Consider the following 23,589-nt stretch of genomic DNA (forward strand, 5'->3'; position numbering starts at 1 on the left):
GGAGAGGTTTATGACTGTCTATTTCTCACACTCATAAAACTGTTACTGTGTTTGTCATCTTACATGTATTTAATATTTAAACTTAAACATTTTTATTCAGCCTAGGGAGAGCTTTAGCTAATTTGGCAATATCAAGGTAAAGGCTCTGCTACCTGCCCCTAGTGATCTTCTCTTTAACACCAGCAGGCGGCAGTGTGGCTCAGATTTAAGCCCCTCCCCTCAATCCATGCTGCTGAAGTGCTCCTGGTGACACGTTCAGTGACTCCTCGGAAATCCCTGTCTTCTTATATTAAGTCACATAATAAAAGTGGGGCCTGTCTCACCTTCAGATCCCTAAGAATAGAAAACACACAGGCCACAAACTACAAATTCAGTAGTTGCTTTATAATATGAGTAAGAATTACAGAATTACAGTGATAAAATAAGCTTGTGCACATTGTACAGGAACATACCATTTCTGTTATGGTACATCCACACATTAAGCCTGTACGGTTAATTTCACAGGTTATTACTGTTCTGAGGTCATGTGTTGATAGGGAATCAACGGCATACAACAGTATACTCTAGGACTCCTCTCATTTCTATCAAGAGAGGCCTGTAGTGGTGTTGTTGGTGGTGTACCCATTCTCAAAATACTAACAGATTCCCTCACCACAGTCACCACATCACATGTGCAGCTTCTGGTGTCATGCTGTGTATACCGCAACATAATTTATTCACATAAAAATACATCAACAGATCACATTGTAGTGGTAGTCTAGATGTACTAGCCATTACCACTACAACGTTGATGGCAACAATTATTACTACTACTACCTCTACCACAACTACTACTGTTGCAGCTACCAGGACATTAGTGCTGATGTCCTCAGGATTGTGATGTCCTCAGGATTGTGCTATATTTAAATTTGACCACTAGGCCAACCAAAGACATAAATAAGCCTTTTTGTTTGGAAACAGGATTACATTTTATGAGGGTGGAGGGATGAATTAGGAGGGCGGATTTAGGATTGTAGTAACAGACTTTAATAACATCCTGGAAATGCCCCTGACAACTTCTACCACCACCACCACCACTACTACAACCATTAATAATAATAATCATCATCATTTTGTGTTCTTCACTATCTTAGGCTACATCTGTCCCATTTGCCGCTATTTCCGACAACCTGTGAACGCATCATCACTTCCTCTCTTCCAAGCCGCGCCTGCTTCTCCCCCTCGGTGGGACCGGAGGGGCTGACCGACGGACGGACGACAGCCCATCAGCAGAAAAAAACACCATGTGAAGAACAGGTATATAAAAAAGGGACACGGAAAGCAAACTGCGAGGGTGAGAAGTTATTCGTCTCACCACCAACACCGGGTCAACGTTTTTAACGGCTCGGCAGGGAGCGAATGGACAGAGCGGGAGAAGAGCAGGACAGTCTCACCGACGGTACGACCGTGTACATTGTGTCTGTGTCTGTCTGTCTGTCAACTGTTGGAGGTGATAAGAGGTCTCACCGGGTGAAGCCATTGATTTGTGGGTTGTTTTCTTGTGAAAAGGCTTATCAATAGGTTTTTTAAGCGAGTGAAAACAGTCTAAGTTTGTGGGAGGGTTTTGTCTGTGCCCTAATCTGGTGTCTAAAAGTTGTTTTCAGTCTGTTGCTAACTAACTAACTACGTGTCCCATCCATAACCTATCCTGTCAAAAGTGAAAAAATGTAACTTTAACGCTAGCTTGCATGAACAAAATGAAAAACAGTATAGTTTATCTATAATTCTTATATAGTTATCAGTTCGTGCGTAGCTAACTTATACTATACATTATCCCCAAGGGTTCCTCTTCTGTGGTGACATTTCTCTGATGGACTGCTTCTCAAATATGCAAGTGTTTCTTTATAGTAAAGAAAAGGTCGCGTGGAAAGAGGAACTGTGACCAAAAAAAGCCCATTAATCATCATAAGTCATGAAAACCCCCCACCTTTTAACCTCTGTTTAACCTTGATATCGCTTAATGTGAGCTAACGTACTCACTACACTACTATCAGTGATGAGAAGGTGACTTTTGAATTGTAATGGGTTACAGATTACTAGTTACCTTGTTAAAAATGTAATGAGTAATGTTTTGATTACTTCATCAAGGTAAAGTAACTTATTATATTTGATTACTTTCTGATTACATTTCCACAACAACAACTAATGTTTTAAATTGGGCATTAAAGCTGAAAAGTCCTAAATACAGGCACAGAGTACTCAACAATGATGACTATCAGACTGTTATTAAAGGTTCAGTATAATTTAATTTAAGACAGGAATGCTTTGATTTTAAAACACAACCACCAAAACAAATCACAAGTATGTAGATTACAAACATTAAACTGACCGCAGTAAAGGAAAAATGTAAGCATAACCTCAAACCAAGTCCACAACTATCAACTCCATGCTCAGTGGTGACAGAACTAACAATAGGGATGGTGCTGTTCATCATTTTTTGACAATGGTTCCTGAATGACTCTTTTTCAATACCTCTTATTTATTACAGAAAATTCTGAGGTCATATACAGACTTAAAATGAGCAAAAATCTTTGCATAGCTTCTAAAATAGTGATTTTAATAAAAAGAAAATTACAAGGAAAGATGTAAAGCGACAGAATGAATGTTATGTTCTACATATAAGCTTTTTACCAAAAAGAATATATTCATATAAACCCCTTTGTAATCAACAATATTTTAATTAGTAACCGTAATTTAATTACATGTTTTTTCTCAGTAACTAACAGATTACAATTACAGTAACTAGTTACTCTGACTACTGTAAGTGTGTAGTACAGTTGTGACACTGCTGCTTCAGCATATAGTTTTTTCAATGACTATAGCGAACACATGGCTTCCTGATGATTTCACTGCCAAATTTCGATTTCTGAAGAAGCTAAATGATGATTTTACAGCTTAGGTATGTGTGATGGTCTGTCCCGCTTTGACTCCAGTGTTTCCCTCACATCTGTTTGATATTCAGTAGCTCTGAAATCAGAACAATATGAGAGGGAGGGAGGGAGTAATGACTCCCTGATTGTTAGGAAATACTACATGTCCACGAAGTGCTGTGCAGCCTGGTGATCGGTATAATTTCCAGACGCTGAGTAGCCCTAAGGTGAGTAAGTCCACAACTCTTTATGGTCTGACAGGTCAGTTTGTACCAGAGGAGCAGGAGCGGCTTGGCCCTTTTATGGTGAGGAATGTGAATAAAAACATAGCCTGAGATAGGGTTATAAAAAATGATGCCTGAGGGTTCATCCCATCACAGCGGTCGCACTGAGTCTGTGCAATGTAGGGCACAGACTGTGAGAACATCCAGGAGAAGCTGTAAGTTGCATGCCTTTGTTGATGACATTCCAGTTTAGAATAAGATGGAAAATTATTAGTTTAACTAAAAAAAATGGTTTAGAGACATTGTAATGGGGGAAAAACTGGCAACTCCAGTGTGAGGATTATCTGCTTTTCTGTTTCATATCATTTAAAATTGAATATTTTAGGGGTTTGCACTAAACAAAACAAGACATTGGACAAAACAAGACATCATTCTGCTCTCTGGGAAACTGGGCATTTCTTACTGTTTTGTGACTTTCAAGGTAATAGACAAAACAATTACTCAAGAAAATAATCATCAGATTAGTCCACAATGACAAGAATGGTTAGTTTCAGCCCTAAATTGGATAATTCACAAGCTTATATTGTGGCCTACATAAATGACTGAGCCCTTGTTGAGCAGTCCTTGATTGTATATTGCTTTGTTTATGAGTTGAAGAGGTTTGTTGTCCTCTGGGCTAAAATGATGACTAATTGGCTTGACAAGACAATGGTTTGTTTTCATGTTTCTGTGGGTTGGCACAGGACTGCGTGTGTGTGAAGCGTTGATACCAACCCGGGTGATCTAAAGACTTTTAACAAGACTGGGTCATTGTTGAAGTCCTATGGCTTGAACTTGCTGACGTTTTGTTTATGAAGACATAAAGTAGCAAGAGGTTATGTCACTATAGTGGTACAGGCTGTTTGTTTAAAGGAAAAATGCCATTAAAGCCCTTTTTCTGCAGTGTCATTTCCTCTACTTCTGTGTGTTTATATGTGCAGGTGTGTGTCTATATGACCCTTTTTGTGCACGCGCGTGTGTGTGTGTGTGTGTCTCCATGGCTGCAGCTCAGTTAGTACTACTTTCTCTATTTGTGTGATATACAGGGAGCACAGCACACACTAGAGCTGCAGCACTCCTTCCCTACTGTAATTGGTGCCATCTGTTTTGGCTGTGTTAACATAGTCTCAGGAATGTTGCGATCCATTATTCACAAGCTCCTTCGTTACTGTGGTCAAGAGCACCCTGTGTCACTCTGTTCAGACCAAAGGAGAAAGAAGTCAAAGGAGAAGTTGACTGTTTTTGGAGGATTAGATTAATAGTCTACTTAAGGCTGATTTCCAGCATTGTTACCTGGAAGTCCATGAGTAAGATGCTTGGTGGCTTATTGCCTGTTTCCACAGAATCAGTCCTTTTTTCTCTCTTCGCCTCCTACTGTTTTTACTGTCATTTTATGTGTTCTTTTAGTGTCTTCTTCCTTCTCTTTGACCTCTTCAGTCTGATCTCTTTTTCCTTCACTCCCTCGTCTCATCCCGTAAGACTTAATTTTCCTATTTTACCAACTTATGGCACCATTGTAGGAAAATACAAATGCTGTGTATGATTCAAAAACTTTTACTAACCCTAAGTCCTAGAACTTGAAAAACTGTCTAAGAAACATTTTGGATGTGATTACTACTGAGACAACTGAAAGTCTTACACTTTTTCTCATTGGCAGCAACAAATCCCAAATTTGTCTGAGGATGCCAAGAAAGAAACATCCTCAAAGACCTCATTGTTGAAACACACATTGTTAATGAATGTTTATTTTTTTCTCGACTCTTACTTTCTGTCTCTCTTTAGCCCTAACCCTCTTTCATTTTTTTGTCCTCTCAGGTAGCAGACACATATACCATGCCGACAAGTGATGGCCCTAGCCGCTTCCCAGTTTTTGTGGCTCCGCCCCACGGCAACCACCAGCGGTCTCCGGGTTATGTTCCCGGGCGAGTGGCTCCGGTCCGCTCGCCGCCACCTGCCAAAGCTCCACCGCCTCCACCGCTAAAACCTCACGGTCCGCCACCGGAGCGACAAGCCACTTTCAGCCTGTCAGAGGAGAACCAGCGCCGGGAGCGTGCTCAGAGCCTACAGCAAAGAAAGAACACACTGATCTGTTTTGGAGTGTCGATGGGTGCTTTCTTCCTCACCCTCATTCTTGTCCTTAGTCTCACAAATGGAGACGTTTTAGACGGTTAGTGTTACAAAGCACTGATTCAAATTTTTATGATTTTTTCCACCTATCAGCTATCGTTTAAAAAAACGATTTGCATGTCAGAGAGCCCTGCCTGATCCCTTTGCTGTTCACTCTGTTGCTGTATGTGTTTGTTTCCGCTTATACTCTCTCTATATATTTATGTACAGTATATCGCTGTTTAATGACATGTACAGTATATGAGGTTCTCTGATTTGTTACTGATTGGTCATCTTTCCAGAGAATTGTCCGGACCACAATCCATCCCTGAGTAACTGGAATCCAGGCCACCAACCAGAGAAGGCTGTGGTTGTCAGGAGGGGAGACTTGTTTAGATTAGAGGCTTCGGCCACCTTCCATTCACTAACCATCCAGTCAGGAGGTAAGCGCATGAAGTGTTAAGTAGCATTTTGAGTTGTCATATTGATGGATTCACTTCATTTGTTAAACATGACATTGTTCCACAGGTTAAGTACAGTTTATGTGTGTGTGTGGATGTAACATACAGCATGCAAGAACTCATGTTTGTCTCCCTCTGACCCCTCATAGGTCGACTAGTTTTTGCAGACAATGCTGACGGCTCCAAAAACATAACATTGAAAACACGACACATTCTTATAGAAGCTGGTGGAGCCCTTCACATCGGTGCGCCCAAATGTCGCTACCGTTCTCTTGCCACCATAGGCCTCGAGGGCCGCTCCGACGACAAGGCGGTCCCTGAAATACCTGGCCTGGGCCGCAAGTTCATCGGCGTCATGAGCGGCGGAACTCTGGAGCTACACGGCACTGAGAGAGTTTCCTGGTCTCTGCTGACACGAAGTGTTCCAGCCTCTGGTCTGGCAACAGGGGGTTATGCCTTCCAGCGGAACTTCAGCCGAGGCATCAACCTGCGGGTGGTGGACCAGGACACAGCTGCTGTGCTGCTCTCTGAACGCTATGACACACATGAGTCCCGTAATGACAGTCGACGGCTCACCCAGCTGCTTCGGTTCCTGCCGGCGGGTCGCATTGTGACACTGGCTGTAGGAGACTCTGCTGTCAAAAGTCTTCTGGATGAAACCAAGAGGGCAATTGAAGAGAGGCTTGGCAGCAGCTTTGTCCATGACCTCAAATACAGGTAAATAACAGTTCCAGTTTATGAATATAAGAGATGTACAAACTTTTATGCTAGAAACTTATTTCATTGTACTGTATATGTATATTATTTCATATACTGGTTTCTCTTCAGGGTCGTAAATAACATAAACTGATATCAATAGAAATTAAAAGATAAGTAATTACATATAAACTGAGTCCAACAAAACAGTGTATAATAACAGGTGCTCATATCCGATACAGATGAAAATACACCTCCATAGATTGGTGTATGCCGTTGTCCTGGCCTGCGTGTGTGTTGTTAAACTGTATTAAAATATGCATGAGTGCATCTGAGGCTCAGCTGTGTTGCAGAATGTGCCAGCTCTTTAAAAGTTTGTATTGGTTCTCCATGGTGTGTTGTCTGTTGCATGTCTTTTGGAGTGTTTTGTTTATTCCTGGTCTCCAGGGGCTGATAAAGAAGGTTTATGTGTTTCGTTTAACCACTGAAGTAAGGGCCCTCCACCTTTGAAACAGCAATACTTGGACTGACAATACAAGCTTTTTGTTCCAGGTCCATCCCCCCCGTAAAAATGTCGTCTTTCATGTATCTTTCTTTTCATTTGGGATGCTCCCTTGAATTGTATCTATGTAATTCTCTTCCTGTTTCCCCTGTGTTTCCGCTGTATGCTGTTCTGCCAAGAAAGGATGTACGTACGGGATAACAGGGTTAGGGTCGATGAGTTTCCAGGATTTGTGCAAAATGTGGTGATTCAGGAGATTTTACGTCCACAGTTCTTATTCCCAAAAAGGGCAAGTACTGGAATTTTGACATAGGATGTAATCCTGTTCATGCGGGCTCACACTTTCTGTATGCTCATTAAGTGAAAAAATTGGATTATAGCTATTGGTCTTCTGTTAGGCTGCTGTCACTCAAACACATGTATAAACACGTGTTTCTTTCAATGGAAAATCTTAAGTGCAGCATTTAACTGTTATTTGTTGCTTGGCCTGGTTTGGTCCGTGGTTGGCTGAAAAGCAAAGTGCTACGCCAGATTCTCCCGTGTCACGTTTCACCTCTGGGGGTGGGTGCCAAGGCAGCACACAGTCTTCAAACAAATCCCCTACAATCCACAGCACAGTGTTTTAAATGGATCAGATGATAGAGCCCTGCGTATGTTCAGAAGTGTTTGTGTGTGTGCACCAGTAACGTAACGGTGTGCACACTCTTCTTATCCTTTCACCATTTATTGGAGGGGGGATTTTTATCTTAGCTTTCTGTGGATTTGCTTGTGGTAGGAGGAAACACATAGCACAAATTTATGAGACAGCATGCAGTTTAATGTCTCATTAAAGTCATACTAAGTTAGGCTGAGTGATTTTTAGACTGAGGCAGCTGGGTGGTAAAAGCATGTAACCATATAGGATGTAATGATGAAGCAACGGTCAAGTGATGACATGTGGCGTGTTGTGGAGAAACAACAGGGGATGGAGCTGGAACATACTAGGAACATTTTTTTTATGATTTTGCGTCAATGCCTTACACCTGGGTTCCCCTGGGGCATGATTCATGACCCTCTTTAACCCTTTTTGATCTCCAGCTCATGCTCACTTTCAAATAAACATTAACAAACTAGCACACGACCCAGATACTTAAGAGTTTCTGTAAGTTCACCTCCGTGGCGTCAGGAAGCCGTCCTTCCTGGCACAGACACAACAAGTGTGTCGGCTTCTGCCTCATGCCTGTTGACCCCTCTGTCTTTAATCTTTTGTCTCTCAGGAGAGCACTCACACACACATAAACACACGTTCACGCTGGTCTATAGTGAATTCACTTCTGGACTCCACACATTGCTATTTCCGATCAAACAATGAGGTTGTTAAAGGGCTGATGAACATCCACTTGGGGATGTGGCTCAAGGAAAAAGTACAAATACTTCTCTTTTTCCCTTTGTGTGCCTCCAACTTTTGCTCTCATCTGTCTGTCATAGAGTGCACACTCACACAGGATGCATATCAGCAGCCTCAGGACAAAAAGGGGGCCTTCCTTGGGTTTTTTTTTTTTTTTTTTTTCACAGAAAGCCACACAGTGGGGCTGTAATGACAGAACAGAGTGGGGCCCTAGATGGATCCTGTTTGTGTATCAGTGGGGTGCACAGTGACATGGCACAGGGGCTCTTTCATCTACAAGAAGATGTGTTTAGGTTATGAGTATGTCAGTGGGAGCATTTATTATGTGCAGGGACAGACAATAACGCAGAGACAAATTGGAGTTTATAACATCACTGCTTCTAATAGTTCAGGGAGACTTTGTAGGTAATAAACGAGCATCTGAAGTTTCTCCAGTGGTCGTGGTTTATTTTCCTTGATTGAATCATTACCAAGATAGAGTAAGCTGTTTATCACTTTTGTATGGTGTTAAAATGTGCCATGAGTTGACGCCTTTACTGCAGATCCATCATAGCGTTTGTTAAAACTGAGCCAGAGAGTGAAATGTAAAGGTGAATTTGGGAAATAGCCTCTGGCATTGTTAAGTCTATGTAGAATGAGCCAAGTAATGCCTTAGTGGAAACAACAGACTTGTGTAGAGATTAATTTCCTCTTGTCCTCTTGTTATTCAGAATGTTTAAGTGCTTGTCCAGATGAGATTCCAAGGGTTTAAAAATACTGATTGCTTGCCTGTGGATATTATTATATTTGTGACCTGTGAGTCATCATTATTCCATCATGGGAATGTCAAATTACAGGCCATGAAGTTATCATTACAGTCAGAGCTGAGTAGTATCCAAAACCCTCAGCTGATGTCTGCATTGTAATGTAGAGTGAAGTGTTATGAATCGTTAAACGGTGCCAGAACGTCGTGTTGGTCAGGGGCGGTTTGTGTTGTGTTTAAAGGTCATGCAGTAACAATGGCCTAAAAATATTATGTTATATCCATGAATAGCAAGAAGTGTTTAAGCTTGTTTGCAGTCATTCAGCTAATGCAGGATGACTAAAATGCAAGAAGTTATTCCAAAGAAGTCAAGGGCTTGACATTTAATATTCAAGACAGCAGGTTCAGCACAGTATCTTGTTTTAGGTCAAAAACCCTTAAACCCACGCCCAATCCCTTTCGTTGTCCACACCCTCAAGCTCCTCCGCTCAAATGATTTCAGTCTCTCCTTCATATTTAGTCATTGTAAACTCATTTTAAAATAATTTTCTTGACATTCTTGCTTTATAAGATATTGTTCAATGTAGTGAGGAAGGAGGACATGGAACAAAAGTAAAAGGCTGGATTTGAATGAAGTTTCTGATGTGGAAGGTACACCCATTATTCCTCTGAGCCATATGAACATCCTCTCTGAAATCTTCTGTCATCATTTTAATAATCACTTGACTTCTCTGATATCCTTTCTTTAGTTTCCTATCTCTCTATTACTTTTTAATTATGACATGACATTTACTCATTTATTCAGTCGTCTGTTCCTGTCTCACTTCTTATCCTGCGTCAGGCTTATTACTGGCATTTGCTCTGCCTTCAGAGCTTTACACCAGTGACTAGTTTAATCTCTTTTTCAAATATCCTGAGTATGCACCTGTCTGTTATGATCCGTTAAATCCCTCAGTGGAAGAGGTTTGTGGTGATATCTTCAACCTGTTGCCTTTTATACACTTAACCCTGAATGATTACTGGAGTAATACACACACTCAAACACAGACAAACTTTATCATGCCACTTAGGTCACAGCCTGTATCTAACTCACTGTGCTGTCTGTAAGATGTTACATTTAACTGACATGAATGTCTTGTTTATATTTTCACTCTCCGCTCGACTAACAATGACACTGCATCTAGCTACTACATCTACCATCACTTTGATTGCGTCAAGATTTTGGTTAGCATTGTTTTTCACATTTCATGGGTCATGTACAAAGTTATATTGTCTTGAATAGCTGTGCATCACTGCACAGACATAAAACTGTTTCAGTCTTCCCCCAGAAAACTATGACTAAATATTAAGTACTGGTAACTTTTCATTGGGCTTTAATTAAGTTTATTTCTGCGTGTCTGTTTGTGTGTGTGTGTGTACTTGTAGAATTGAAGGTGATTCAAACTCACAACCAAAGTTGTGAGGCAGATAAAAGATGAAACAAGTGATGTAATGTATAAATGTCGAGTGTTGAATGAGTTTGCAACGGAAGCTGCAGCTTAGCTCAGCATGCGTCAATGTTACAATCCATGAAGTTACACTCCAAGGCCATTTTCATTAATTAAAGTGTTGATGTGGATGTGTGAAACTAGTCTATGTAATGTCTGAAAAACACTTCCTCTCCTCTCCTCTGTGTCTCTCCCACTTTTCTCTCTATCCCTCTGGTCTCCGCAGACAGGCGTGGGCTTTGGTCTCTGTGGTAGGCGGCGGCAACGCATCATGCTCTGAGGACGTTAGGGAACATGAAAACCATGACACCGGAGGGAGAGCTCTGGCAAGACAGAACTTCAGCACCGTGGACGGAGTGGGCTTCTCAGTCACCGCCTACAGCGAGTGGAAGAACGGTGAGAAGCAGTTTCTGGTGTAATCAATAAAAGCAGTTGAACATATATGGTTCAGTGATGACAGCCATTAAAAATAAGATAGTGATCTGCTGTTTATTTTAATGCTTGTTTGTCAGCTTCAGATCATGGAAGTAGTTCAGGTGAAATTTTTTCAGCTTTGGGGCAAAAGGTTTGGAGGAAGGTGACAGGGTGAGGAATGAGGTTTACCACATGCTAACTGCTTTGCAGATCAATCATCTCGACATGAAAGACATTCTTATGCCTATGTGGGTGATAATGTTTTTGTGACCATGTCGTTATGACAAATACCAGGTCTTGAGGCAGATGTAAGTGTTTTTGTGTATGTGTGTGGTTTGGGTGAGGCACTAGTACACACTTTGAGCTGTTTTCTTTATTTATTGCGACCATACATGCCCACACCTTGTAAAATACATTTCGACAGTGACTCAGTTTCAGTGGGAAATGATTATATTTCATGAGGTTAACACCTTAACTATTTTTTCTCTACAGAATTATTTTCAGTGATACTGCCCACCATTGAACACTATAAATAACTGCTTTTTACTGCTATTTAGTTCTCTTCCATATACCAGTGTAATAAGAGTTTGCTACTGTTGGTATGAAAACATTTAAGTCCATCTAAAGGGATGTGTTCATTACTTGAAGAGAGCCTTTAAAAGATCTTTTATTTGAAATTTTGTTGTATAATGTCAAAAATCATAATGATAATTATCTGTAATTTCTGAAAAAATATGTTACCTATTAAAGATATTAACAATGCAGCATCATTTTTCACCCCGTTTTCTAATTCATGTGTTATGCTTTGCTATGCCCTCCCAGGTTTCCCCATCTCAGGCTTCCAGGTGGATGCTGTGGACCAAGTGGTGCTGAACCTGCAGGATGAAGTGCAGCAGACCTGGAAACCTGGGAATCAGATTGTTGTTGCTAGTACAGATTACTCCATGCACCAAGCTGAAGAGTTTACCCTGCTGCCATGCCCTCACTGCACCAGCAGGCAGGTCAGGATACAAGGTGAGAGGTGTTTTCCTGGGCTGCAGAGTAAAACTGTCTTTGTCTCTGTGGGTGTTTTTCCTATGTTGACCTACTCCTATCATGTGTGTAGCTTGTACTGCAGGTATCATTTTCAGCTATGACTATTCACAGTTCTTGTAATATAGGTAGATGAACAGAGAGGGAGATACACAGCACAGACATACAGGATGTTATATTAGGAAGCTTGTGAGAAGACTGATAACCAATGTTGTTCCAGGAGCATAAGAAGACAAAGATCTTATGCTAATTATTACTTGTTGTCAATAGATGCGATAAGCAGATGAACAGTAGTGTTACTAATACCCAGGTCCAGAGAGATTATAACTTCCTGTTCAGCTGTTACAGTGATGTAAGATTATTCAAGGAGGCTAAAAAGAGATTATCAGCTTATATTTTGATAGTAACTTTATCTTATAATAAGCAGAGTGCTTATTGGATTTGGATACATTGTCACTGCTTCTTCCTACTTCTGCTCCCTTCTCCCTCCCCTCATTCCCTAATCTTTGTCCATCTCTCTATCATGACATGTTTCCTGATCTCATTATTCTGTTGTCGCCAACTCCCTTCCTGGAGAGAAGAGTGTATTAGTGTGTGTGTGTGCGTGTGTGTGTGTGTGCGCCTAGTTTTGTGTTGCCGCTGTGAGGAAGGCCTGAGCAGCTGGAGCACTGCTGTGCGAATTTAACACTGGCAGCTGCACCCTGTGGGCAAGGGTGCTTTCCACATCGTAGAAAAGCTGATTATTTTGTGTTTCATTTGTATTTGATTTCTTTTGCTTTTACATGTCTATTATTTTAGTCGGTTGTTTTTTTGGGTGTGGGCAGTTGTTTACTTGGTGTTTCAGTGTGTGCTGCAAGGCATACTTCCTGTGGTTGACAGTTGAAGGCACAGCATTTTCAGAAATAAAAAACCAAAGTTTAGATCAACTGCCACTACCTGTTTGTTTCAACATTTTCTGCTAAGTGCAATAACAAGATTTGAGTCTCAGTATGACTTGTGCCACCTGAAAAAGGTTGCGCAAGAGTTTGAAGCCAAATTGTTTTGCACTCTGCTGTTAATTTGTCTCCTCTGCTGTTATTCATTTCGACTTTTCCTTCCATGTTCATTTTCATTTCTGCTTTCTTTGGTCGAGATGGAATGCAGTGATTGACATTTGTATTTATCCAAAATAATAACTTGCACCTTTTCCAGATATTGTGCAATTGTGTTGGGGATTTTCCTTTAAAATGTTCAGCTAGTCGTATTATTTTTACTCTAATGATTGAGAATCTACCTGTCTGTGCTGCCCAGGGAAGCCTCAGTACAACCATGTTGGAGAGATCATAGATGGGGTCGACATGCGTGCTGAAGTGGCTCTGCTCTCTAGAAACATTCTCATCTACGGAGAAATGGAAAACTCCTGCTACGGTAACAACATGTGCCAGTTCTACAGCCACGACACCTATGGAGGCCACATCAAGGTGTGTGTTATGTGTGTGTGTGTGTGTGTGTGTGTGCGTGTGTGTTTAATTTCATAGCACAGGCCCTTGTTTAGACTCTGTGCTTTATGTCTGTATTGGCTGATGTATGTGTCTGCATGTTTCAGCAACATTCTCGTTAAAGGTCACTGTGTCTGCAGGAACCTGCGTGACAGTTTCCATACTGCATAGAGCTAAAGTGTGTATACATTCTATATTTATATGCCGTCCTAAGTGAGAGGGGTTATTCATGTTCCCAAGACAGTTTGTTATGTAAAGCACTTCTTGGTTCCTCACCAACTACTTCTCTCACTCCCATCTTTTCTCTGTTTTTCTCCTCATATGTCAAGTTTTCATTTCAATGGCTGACACTAATTCCTCAGTCTTGTCCTTAAATCTGGTCCAACTTTGAAGACATAAGACAGATTAGGAGCATCATATTCTCCCTGACCTACATGGAAGTACACAATGAGTTCACTTTAATTTGATGATTGACGATCGCACAATTTCATTCACATTGATGGCAAACGCATAATAACATTCCTCAGACTCTGTGTAACTGACCCCCCTTTGAGCTAAATAAAAGAAACACTCCTTTTTTCCAGCCATGTTAACTGTTTCTTTACCATTTTAACTCCCAACAATTATCACACAGTCTGCCTCTAAAATCATTGACCGTTCTTCCTCCATCCTCTCTGACCTTAACAATAGAGCCATCACACACATAGCGCCACCATCGCACGTTATCCTCAATCCATCCGGACATTAACATAAGAGTTTTTGGCACTCCTCTCAGTCTTGCCAGTAAATGTATGTATGGTATGTTTGTATATATGTATATGTATATATGCATGCAAGCACTCATACATATGTATATGCAGTAAGAATGATTATATTCAGGAATGTGCATGTGTAGAAACAAGTAAGACTATCTATCATTGCTCATCCGTGGTTATAAGTGTGCGTGCGTGTCAGTCAGAGAGAAAAGGGAGAGTGAGCTTGTCGGTATGTACAGTACGTGAATGAATGTGCGTGTTTTTGTGGGTGAGTTACAGTTAGCTGGAGAGATTGGCCAATACCTCCTTAACAGGAACCAGACCTTGCGGATTATGCCATACCCATAAAAAGACCTCCTAGAGAGCATTGTACAGTTTATTTGTATTGGATTACTTGTTGACGTTCATGTTTTCTCCATTTGTGTTTCGTGTGTGTGCATCTACTATATGTGCAAATATGTATAACACATATAAAAATAATATATGTGTTTAATTTGTGCTTCTGTAACTCCCATCTCTTATTCATCTGGAGGAATATCAGTGGTTTTGGCACAGCTTGACTCACTGGAGCCTGGTGCCAACAGTGCTATAGTACATAACCCAGTGGGATCATAGACAAATACAGAGAATCATACTGTAGACCTAAACTTTTAATTGAAAGAGTGGGTAGACAGTTAGCATGTTTTTGTGGCATAATATAAACCTCGCGTTACACTCCACAAGGCCAGTGTAATTTATTTTTGTGGTGTATAATGGCTCATAGCTCCTGCTCAATCACTTTCCTCTCCCCCTCTCTCTTGTGACTTATCTTCAACTCTGACCCTTTTTTTTGTTGCCTTTCTCCCACACACGCACCATCAGATCTTTGGTAACTTCTCGTCAGTGCATCTGTCCCACGTGGAGCTGAAGAACATGGGCCAGCAGGGAGAAAAAGGCCGCTACCCCCTCCACTTCCACATGTGCGGGGATGTCGACCAGAAGGGAGGCTACCGGGAGCCCACCTATGTGGACGGACTCTCCATACACCACTCCTTCTCTCGCTGTCTCACCATCCATGCCACAAACGGTTTGCTGGTGAGTAAAGTTTGTGTGCTGAGTAAGTCTAAAATCTATATGAGAAAGAAGAAAAGACAGCTGTAGGCATATTAAAACGTCTGTATGATTGGAGGATGCGTGAGACAGCTTTTACTAATGAGCACCATGTGATAATGTCTGGTGCACATCAATTACAGTGTCTCTCACTGGATTACTGTAATGGCTTGTTTCCTCCTTTGTTTTTCTTCCTGTCCCGTCTCCTTTTTCCCCCTAAATCTCTCTTCAAAGCCTCCTGTCTCATCTCTTTCTCCATAATAAAGTGATCTGTATCTTTGGAAGGAGGTTTAATAGTTAAGAGTTAGTCCCCAATAATTAGTATCTGACCTTGAGCAAATGTAGATGTTTTATTATACTTTTTGAAGTAAAATCACATGACATTCACACAAGTACATTTTAGTCAACTACGTAATCACAATGTCTTAATGTGTTTCTGTGTGACCTCTCTGCCAGATTGCTTGTGTGTGCATATGTGTGAGTTATGGCCTCTCTTGATGTCATTGTCAAAAGGTGATGGGTTAACTTTCGTCCTTGAGGACTGAAAGCACTCGTCCAAGCTGTATCGAGGAAATGGAATTTACAAAGTTTTAGATAACATTGTTTGACTCTGCTGTTTTTTCCTATTTCCCTTCTGGCAGAAAGACCAAGCGAATATTCTGTTGTTGTGTATTCTTCAACTGCTCTCTTGATACCATCATTCTCTACATAGCTTCAGATGGGTTTAATAAAAAAATGGTTGTACACTTTCAGGAATTTTAAGTCTTTAAGGAGGTAGAGGCACATCTAGCAGTTGGAACATGCAGATTTTTTTTTCTTCTTGTGGCTTGTTGATGATTCCAAGCTTGACTATCTAAATATTATGTTGCCTCTTGTTTACCAGAATTTTCTGCATGTTTCCATAAACGGTATCTTCCTAGGAAAGATTACCATAAATGCGATATAGTATTGCATTTATTTTCTCCTTCTGTAAAGAACTCAGTTGTAAAAATCTTTAACTGACTCCTTCTTTTTCTTCTTATGGTCTTCTCTCTTTTACCAGGTGAAGAACAGTGTGGGCTATGACACCTTGGGTCACTGTTTCTTCCTTGAGGATGGGATTGAGCAGCGTAACACTTTCTACCACAACCTTGGCCTGCTTACTCGACCTGGGACTCAGCTGCCCACTGACCGTAATGAGACCCTCTGCATCAGCATCAAGGACAAAGTTTACAAGGGCTACACTCCCTCACCCAGCACAGAGTGCAAGTAAGAAAGTAGGAGAATGACCTGGTATGTCTCTGATATGAGATATGAGTACAGAGAAAACTGATAACGTGAGTTTCTGCACCAACATAAAGAACGTGGCTATAAGTAGCTACTGTTCATTGCTCAACAACCACTGCAAGTCAAGATCTTGGGATAAGGACTTGTAGTTATATCGTTGGTGTCCTCTAAAGTGTGGGTATAAAAATCACCTATTTACCAGTTTATATATAAATTCACACACCCATCAAAGTTTATTTAGTAGTTTTAACAGTTTTCAACGTCCGCCACAAATGCTCTGTAGGCATACACACAGGTTTAAAATGACTTTTAACCTAATCTATCCACCCACAGCAGCAACAGCTGCAACTCAGAGACTCTGGGGTCTTGTTAGTCACGAGCCTGAGGATAATTGTAATGACAGATAATAGTAGGGACGCTGCAAACGCACTTGCCAAGCCCTGAGAACTGCAAACATACCTACATCTTTACGCAAAAGTAGCTTTATATTCATGAGTGAAGTTTAAACAACACCGATCAACTATCTTGTCTTTGAAAACAGTGAACAGTGGAGTCAAATCAACACAAATGTTGCGTGCCACTTTTTAATGTATAAGTGTGACACTGAAGTCAGTATGGGAAGTTTTTTGAGATAGTGTAGACGTAAGTTGAGAGAAGACAGAGCTTCGTGCTCATGTGAGAGAGATACTGTAGTTAGTAATAGTGTGTGTGAGAGATACTGGCACAGTGGTTTTATCCATGCAATAACAACCGCTCCCTCCTCTCCATGGGATGTTTTTATGTCGTAACAGGAACAAGAAAAGTGCCTCTGTGAGGGAAGCAGCAATGCCTGTTTCCAGAAGTTTCGTTGTGTGTGTGCGTGTGTGTGTGTTGGCAGAGCTGTCTCTGTCTAGAGTTTATGTTGGAGAGGTGGATTATTGGGGAATTTTGAAATCAGTGAATTTGTGGATCTCTTACTTCTACTTATTAGTCATGGTCTCTGATATAACAAGGTACTGCCCTTTTAATATCTTTTAATCATTGTGTGTTTGTATACGTGTATGTTTTGTAGGGCAGTTTCAACATTCTGGATCACCAACCCCAACAACAACCTCATCAGCAATGCAGCTGCTGGTTCTCAGGTAATAACATCAGAGGTTTATAATTAAAACTGAACTTTAAATCACTTTTTAAAAATGATGAAAAATTTATGAGCTCCTTATTGATATACTAACTGTATTGAGCCTCACTGGCTTTGGTGTTCCTGAACTTTACATAATGAAAATTGAAGATTTTCAATCTCATAACAAAGTGATCCATCAATAAAATGGGATTTAAGAGGCTTTAGTGTCTGATAGAGGGTTGCAATAACATAGCAAGACCTCTAATATAAGAAAGTAGAAGACCTCTTTTTCATTTCAGCACTAACAGTGTGGAGGTCCACTTGGGAGGACTATGTACTATAGTGCTTATTGGTATAGGGGGTATTCAGGTTGTCTGTGTATCTGATGAACTGCAAACTTTAATGAGCTGTTGAGCTTGTATGAACTCCTAGACCTGGTTTATACTTTTTTTGTGAGACTTGAGCCACATGCCCTGTTCTCCTCATTGGTTTTCTCTTTTAATTCAGCCCTCCACCTATGGATGATATGTGCATGAGCCCAGATAATGAAAAATTTGCTGTTGACTAGCCGTACCAACCACGAACACAACTTTTCCTTGTCTCTTTCCTTATCCTATTCCAGGATACTGGCATATGGTTTGTATTCCACAGCTCTTCAACAGGAGACTCTCATGGGCTGGTACCAGAGACCAAGGCAGAGCTCACTCCCCTGGGGATTTTCTACAATAACCGTGTACACTCCAACTTTAAGGTATCATCAGTGTTGCTTATCTTTAAGCTTTTTTTATTATCAGTGTAGGTTAAAATCAGTGTGCACTTTCTTCCCCTCTACAGTTAAGTATACCAGGCTGTGCCAAGCCTCTCGGTGTTGTCTCTTCCTGCATCTGTGTTTTATACAAGCAAGAGAAATATAGTACTTATAACTAAAGAACTGCACATAATTCTCAGCTTACTCATTTGGTTCTTGCCATGAAGAGGCATATACACACATACACACACACACACGAGTGGGCTCTACAATAGCCCTCTGTTGTGTAATGACAAGTCGAGTAGGTGAACTGTAAGTTCTTTGTCCAGTCTGACCACAGCAGGCTCTCTTATAGAGGAAGGAGCCCCAAGGTTTAAGACTATACCTCGCTTATACCACAGGACCAACTCAGAGCACAGGTTTCCATATACACAAGACATACACACACACACGCAGACAGACATATTACATTTTTCCTTTAATTCATTTTTGCAGCTCAGTTTTAAGCGACACCAAACTAATCCATATGTTATGAAGTATGTAAATATACATAACATTTTCATACACATAAATGATTCACAGGAATTCTGTTTACCTCTTTCCTTACTTTCTACAGTTTCCTGTACAACACTGATTCTCTAACCCGGGATTTAAATTTAGTCCGTTTATATGCCTCAGGTTCCACACTGTAAAATATACTAGTAGTCTTGTTTATGTCAATCCAACAGAAATAGACCTGTGGCACATACTGGATCTCTAACCATAGTTTTAAAGAAAACTTTTACTGCAATCACACTTTCACCTTTCCAGGCTGGGCTGTTCATTGATAAAGGAGTGAAGACCACCAATGCTAGCGCTGCAGACCCCCGGGAATACCTTTGTCTAGATAACAATGCCAGGTGTGTATTTGTGTGCAAACGTGTTTATTAGTATTTTACTGCCAGCTTTCAGTTTGAGAAATATATAGTCATTTATACTGTGCAAAGAAATATGACTTGCTCTCAAGAGTTTTTTATGTTTTCTTGAATTGCTGGACTTGGTAGACTTGTTAGAGTTGTTAGACTTACAACTGATTAGTCCATATGTTTTTAGCACAAAGCCTGTGCATGGTTAGAGGGTCTATGGTGGGTGACCATATGTAAACTTACCGCTACAGAGTTACAGAAAGTAAATATTAAGGTATTTGTGGCTTACTAATGTATTTATTTAATGCCACTGTCACTAACTGTGTGTGATTTAAATGATTTATAGTTCCCTACTGTACAGTATATATCTACTACGATATGGCCATTGACTGGGATAGATGGATGTCCTTATTACTACAGTGCTGCTGCATCTTAGTGGAGGGTCTGTCAGGTTTGTGTTGACAGAGTAAACAAGGCTTCACAGATAGTTTCCACTCTTTAGCTCCCTACCCAAATACAGCCCTCAAGTAGACGGAAAAAATCTTATGTGTCCACTGAGACTGCTGGCCACGCTCTCTGTGTGTATGTGAGTGTATGTATGTCTACAGAGGTTGCATGAGAGGGAGGATTTTAAATGTTAAAATGTGTGCTAAGTATTAATGTTACATGAGAGAGGGAGAGAGAGATGTGTCTGTGATTGTAGGAAACACAAGGAAGAGGATATTTAGGCCTCCAAGCAGCAAAGCTGCTAGAACCCTATTGTATTTGTTAGGATTATTATTATTCTTGCGTTCTAAAAGTATCTGGGTCTCAGAGATCGTAACAGCTAAAGTTGGAAATCTCACCCACTACTCAGACCAAAAAAAAAAGATACCGATTGGCCAGATGGTGGCGCTGAATTCCTGGATTCTGTGGGTCCAGACAAATCTATCTATATAAGCCATGCCCATTTGCGCCTAGATAGATTTTCTGCCATTTTGAATTTTATCCAAATCTGTTTTTACGCTACTCCTCCTACTAATTTCGGGCAATTGGCATCGAAGTCGTTTTTTGGGTTTTTGATATTCCATATTGTTTTAAAATGACACATTTTTAAACCTGTGTCTTTAAGTTAAATTTTACATAAACGCTCATAAATCAAAATTGGTTGAAGCTATTGTAACCAACCTGGGTGCATGTGTTCGGATGCTAGGTCTGAGCTTTGCTGCACAATCCTGGGATATTCTGCCACTAGGGGGCTCCACAAAAGCAAAAAGTTTATATCTTATAATTAGCTGTCCAGATTTGATTGAAATTTTTTCCACGTTCTACAATCATGTTCAATCCATTGTATGAATATAATATAATATAATAAGTGTAAATTCACATTTTCATCAATATTGCAGTCAAAACTTCCAAAAATCATTTCAATTTCACTGTAGTTCTTAGAGAGCAGAAATTTTTTCAGCACATCCACTGATGCGTGAAAAAACTTTGCCTCACTGCAACCTATGGTCAATTCAGAAGTCCCTCATGCTATAGTTTTCAAAATATGCTAAATCAATTAAAATCAAATCTCCACAAGTTTCACACAAATGCTACTGAAACTGACACATACATTCTTTGGATACTATATATCAAGTGTTTTAAATAGTGTTCAGATATGTCCAATGATGAGTCCGCAGTGACATTCAGTGTTAATTAGTATTGTATGCACAACATTTTCTATTTCACCGAATGTTTGATCAAACTTCACCAAAGTATTTGACAATACAGTCGAAACCAGCAGAATGATGTGATTTTTTTTTTTTTTTCCTCCAGATTTTTATAACCAACATGTTGACTGTTTTAAGCATTTTAAGGTTAAATAGACAAATAGTCTTGCACAAGTGATGTCATTGCCTCAACTTGTGAGACGGTGTGAGGAAACCATGTCTCGCCACTGGTGCACTCAGTAAATCATATTTTCTGAGGATACAAAGGTCCAGGGTTTGAATCCCCAGGTGGCCACGTCCTACCTGCCAACAATGTAGCAATTCATACATGTGGTATGTTCTCAAGTGCTTATAGAGGTCATATTAAGTCGATGGTTGCCTATCGTGACCCTGTGAAAATTTCTTCATATTATTATTTTTCACTGCTAAAAATGTTTTTGCAACAAAAAAATGTAAGACCTAGAAACACCAACAATTGGCAGGTGGGTTGCAAATTTCACCCACTACTCAGGCACATATGACATTCATTGACCTCAAGGTGACACTATAATAATCAAGTTTACATTTTCACAGTTATCTTGAAAACGGCTAGGCCTAGAGTCAAAATTCTTTCATCATTTTAATCTCTCAAGTCATCTGCATGATGACCACAATATTTTTTTTTCAAAGAAAATCAAGAGTTTTGCATCTTGTCATTCATATCATATTAGATATTACTACATCCTTATGATTGATCCCCTGACCTTTTTTTTGTAGCGTCACCAACAGGTCAAAACTTCTCCATGACCAACACTTCTGTCTTATTTTGCAAACCGACAGCCAGATATCCATGACTTTTGTGGATATTCATGGTATTCAGAGTGTAAATACATAGCCTTTACCTGAAACATCAAGTCAAAAAAAAACAAAGCCACAATTTCTTTTGCATAAAACACATCACAAACAAGACTAGGTTAAAACCAAGGATATGACTGGACTGTGTATAGTCAGTGTGTGAAATTGTGGCCAATTTGTTGCAGGGATAGTCAGTGGTAGTGTCTGTAATGTAAATTCCCGGATATGAAATGTCCATCTGCGATTTTCTGTAGTGGTCCCAGTCAGGGTTGGACTAGGAACAAAATTCCACCCTGGCAATTTTCATCTGAACTGGCCCCATTTTTCCCCAACATACATACTTATGAATTGCATAAAGCAATATCAGGCTATGTAGGCTATTTATAACAATATAGTATATGTTTTTAAAACACCCCCTGAGGACATAATCGAAACTGTTTGCACAAATTCATTTTGAAAGAGCAACAGCCAATGGGGAAACTCCAACACTGGGCTGGCCAACCAGTGGTGTAACTTTATCACTCAGGCCACAATGTCAAATTTGTACAGAATGTATTTCTTAATCTAAATGGCAGATGACCAATACAAAATTCCAAGAACATTCACCCTCCCAAGTGATGTAAACCCTTTTGTTTAATGACACTGTGTCTTCTCCAAAGCAACTGTCGGACACAATATGGGAGGCAATGATCGTTGCAGCCACAAGGGTCCAATTGTGGTGCTTTAAACTTTATGTCTTGTAATTATTTTTGCATGCAGATTTATAAGATGATGATTATTGGTTCTATAAGTCATTCATAGGCCACCAAAAGTTAAATTTATTAAATCAATTTTGCATGTGTTTGTGTGTGTATTGTCTAGAGTAACCTTCATGAGGACCACATGTGCAGAGAAATTAGGGGAATAAATTAGTTTGACATTGGTGCGTGTGTGTGTGTGTGTGTGTGTGTGTGTCATGTGGGTTTTTTAGATTCAGACCACACCAGAATGCAGACCCTAGCCGTCCTCGGGTGGCGGCAGTCATTGACACACTGATCTCCTTCAAGAACAATGACTTGGGAGCGTGGATACGGGGTGGAGATATCGTCATCCAGAACTCAGGGTGAGACGGCTCACCGGCTACAATTTGACCAGAAACCAGCTTATAGTGTCTTCAAGGGAACTGTGAACAGGGATGTTTCTGATGAAAAATATAGAGGATGTTGTAATCATAGAAACATTAACTGGAAAGATGAACATTTGTGCTGGCAATATTATATAAGTCCAGCCCAATTTCCTGTGAAGACATCATCCTCTGTTTGTGATGAAATGTACTTTTCTACACCCTTATCATTTGACACAACTTTATGTTCAACATTGGCTTGATTTCCATAGATCTTTAAGTCATAATGATGGATTGACGATTCAATATTTTTGTGAATTACCTTGCATAATTTTTAATATATTATCAGATCTGAAAGGTACTTTGATCACCTCTTTTCTGTTTTATTAATTTCCTGAATGCTAGATAACAAAATACTGTCAACTTCTCTGACCACTTTGTTACCAGGGTAGGTTCATTGTATTTCAATAACAGACATTTTTTTTCTCTCTCTGAGCAGCTTTGCAGACAATGGAGTAGGATTATCCTTTGCCAGGTGTGTACTTATCTAAATCACTTTGCTCATATGAGTCTAATGATTTTATTCAGCCATATTTGCTTTTCTTCTTTCCCCGCTA

General features: G+C 40.2%; 1 protein-coding gene across 1 annotated transcript in view; it reads left to right on the forward strand.

Annotated features, from left to right (window-relative positions):
- The first annotated feature begins 1,204 nt into the window (after window positions 1-1,204).
- Window positions 1,205-23,589, forward strand: part of cemip2 (cell migration inducing hyaluronidase 2) — a 29,633-nt gene continuing 7,248 nt past the window's right edge. Inside the window, exons 1-14 of the mRNA XM_067607091.1 lie at window positions 1,205-1,438; window positions 4,988-5,339; window positions 5,581-5,721; window positions 5,889-6,456; window positions 10,780-10,949; window positions 11,790-11,981; window positions 13,290-13,459; window positions 15,094-15,306; window positions 16,364-16,569; window positions 17,639-17,708; window positions 18,312-18,440; window positions 19,248-19,336; window positions 22,841-22,972; window positions 23,472-23,507. Of these exons, the coding sequence (XP_067463192.1) occupies window positions 5,006-5,339; window positions 5,581-5,721; window positions 5,889-6,456; window positions 10,780-10,949; window positions 11,790-11,981; window positions 13,290-13,459; window positions 15,094-15,306; window positions 16,364-16,569; window positions 17,639-17,708; window positions 18,312-18,440; window positions 19,248-19,336; window positions 22,841-22,972; window positions 23,472-23,507 (2,450 nt within the window). The 5' untranslated portion in view covers window positions 1,205-1,438; window positions 4,988-5,005. The remainder of the gene's footprint in view (window positions 1,439-4,987; window positions 5,340-5,580; window positions 5,722-5,888; window positions 6,457-10,779; window positions 10,950-11,789; window positions 11,982-13,289; window positions 13,460-15,093; window positions 15,307-16,363; window positions 16,570-17,638; window positions 17,709-18,311; window positions 18,441-19,247; window positions 19,337-22,840; window positions 22,973-23,471; window positions 23,508-23,589) is intronic.

The sequence above is a fragment of the Thunnus thynnus genome, chromosome 2 (assembly GCF_963924715.1).
Source record: "Thunnus thynnus chromosome 2, fThuThy2.1, whole genome shotgun sequence".
Classification (NCBI taxonomy): Eukaryota; Metazoa; Chordata; class Actinopteri; order Scombriformes; family Scombridae; genus Thunnus; species Thunnus thynnus.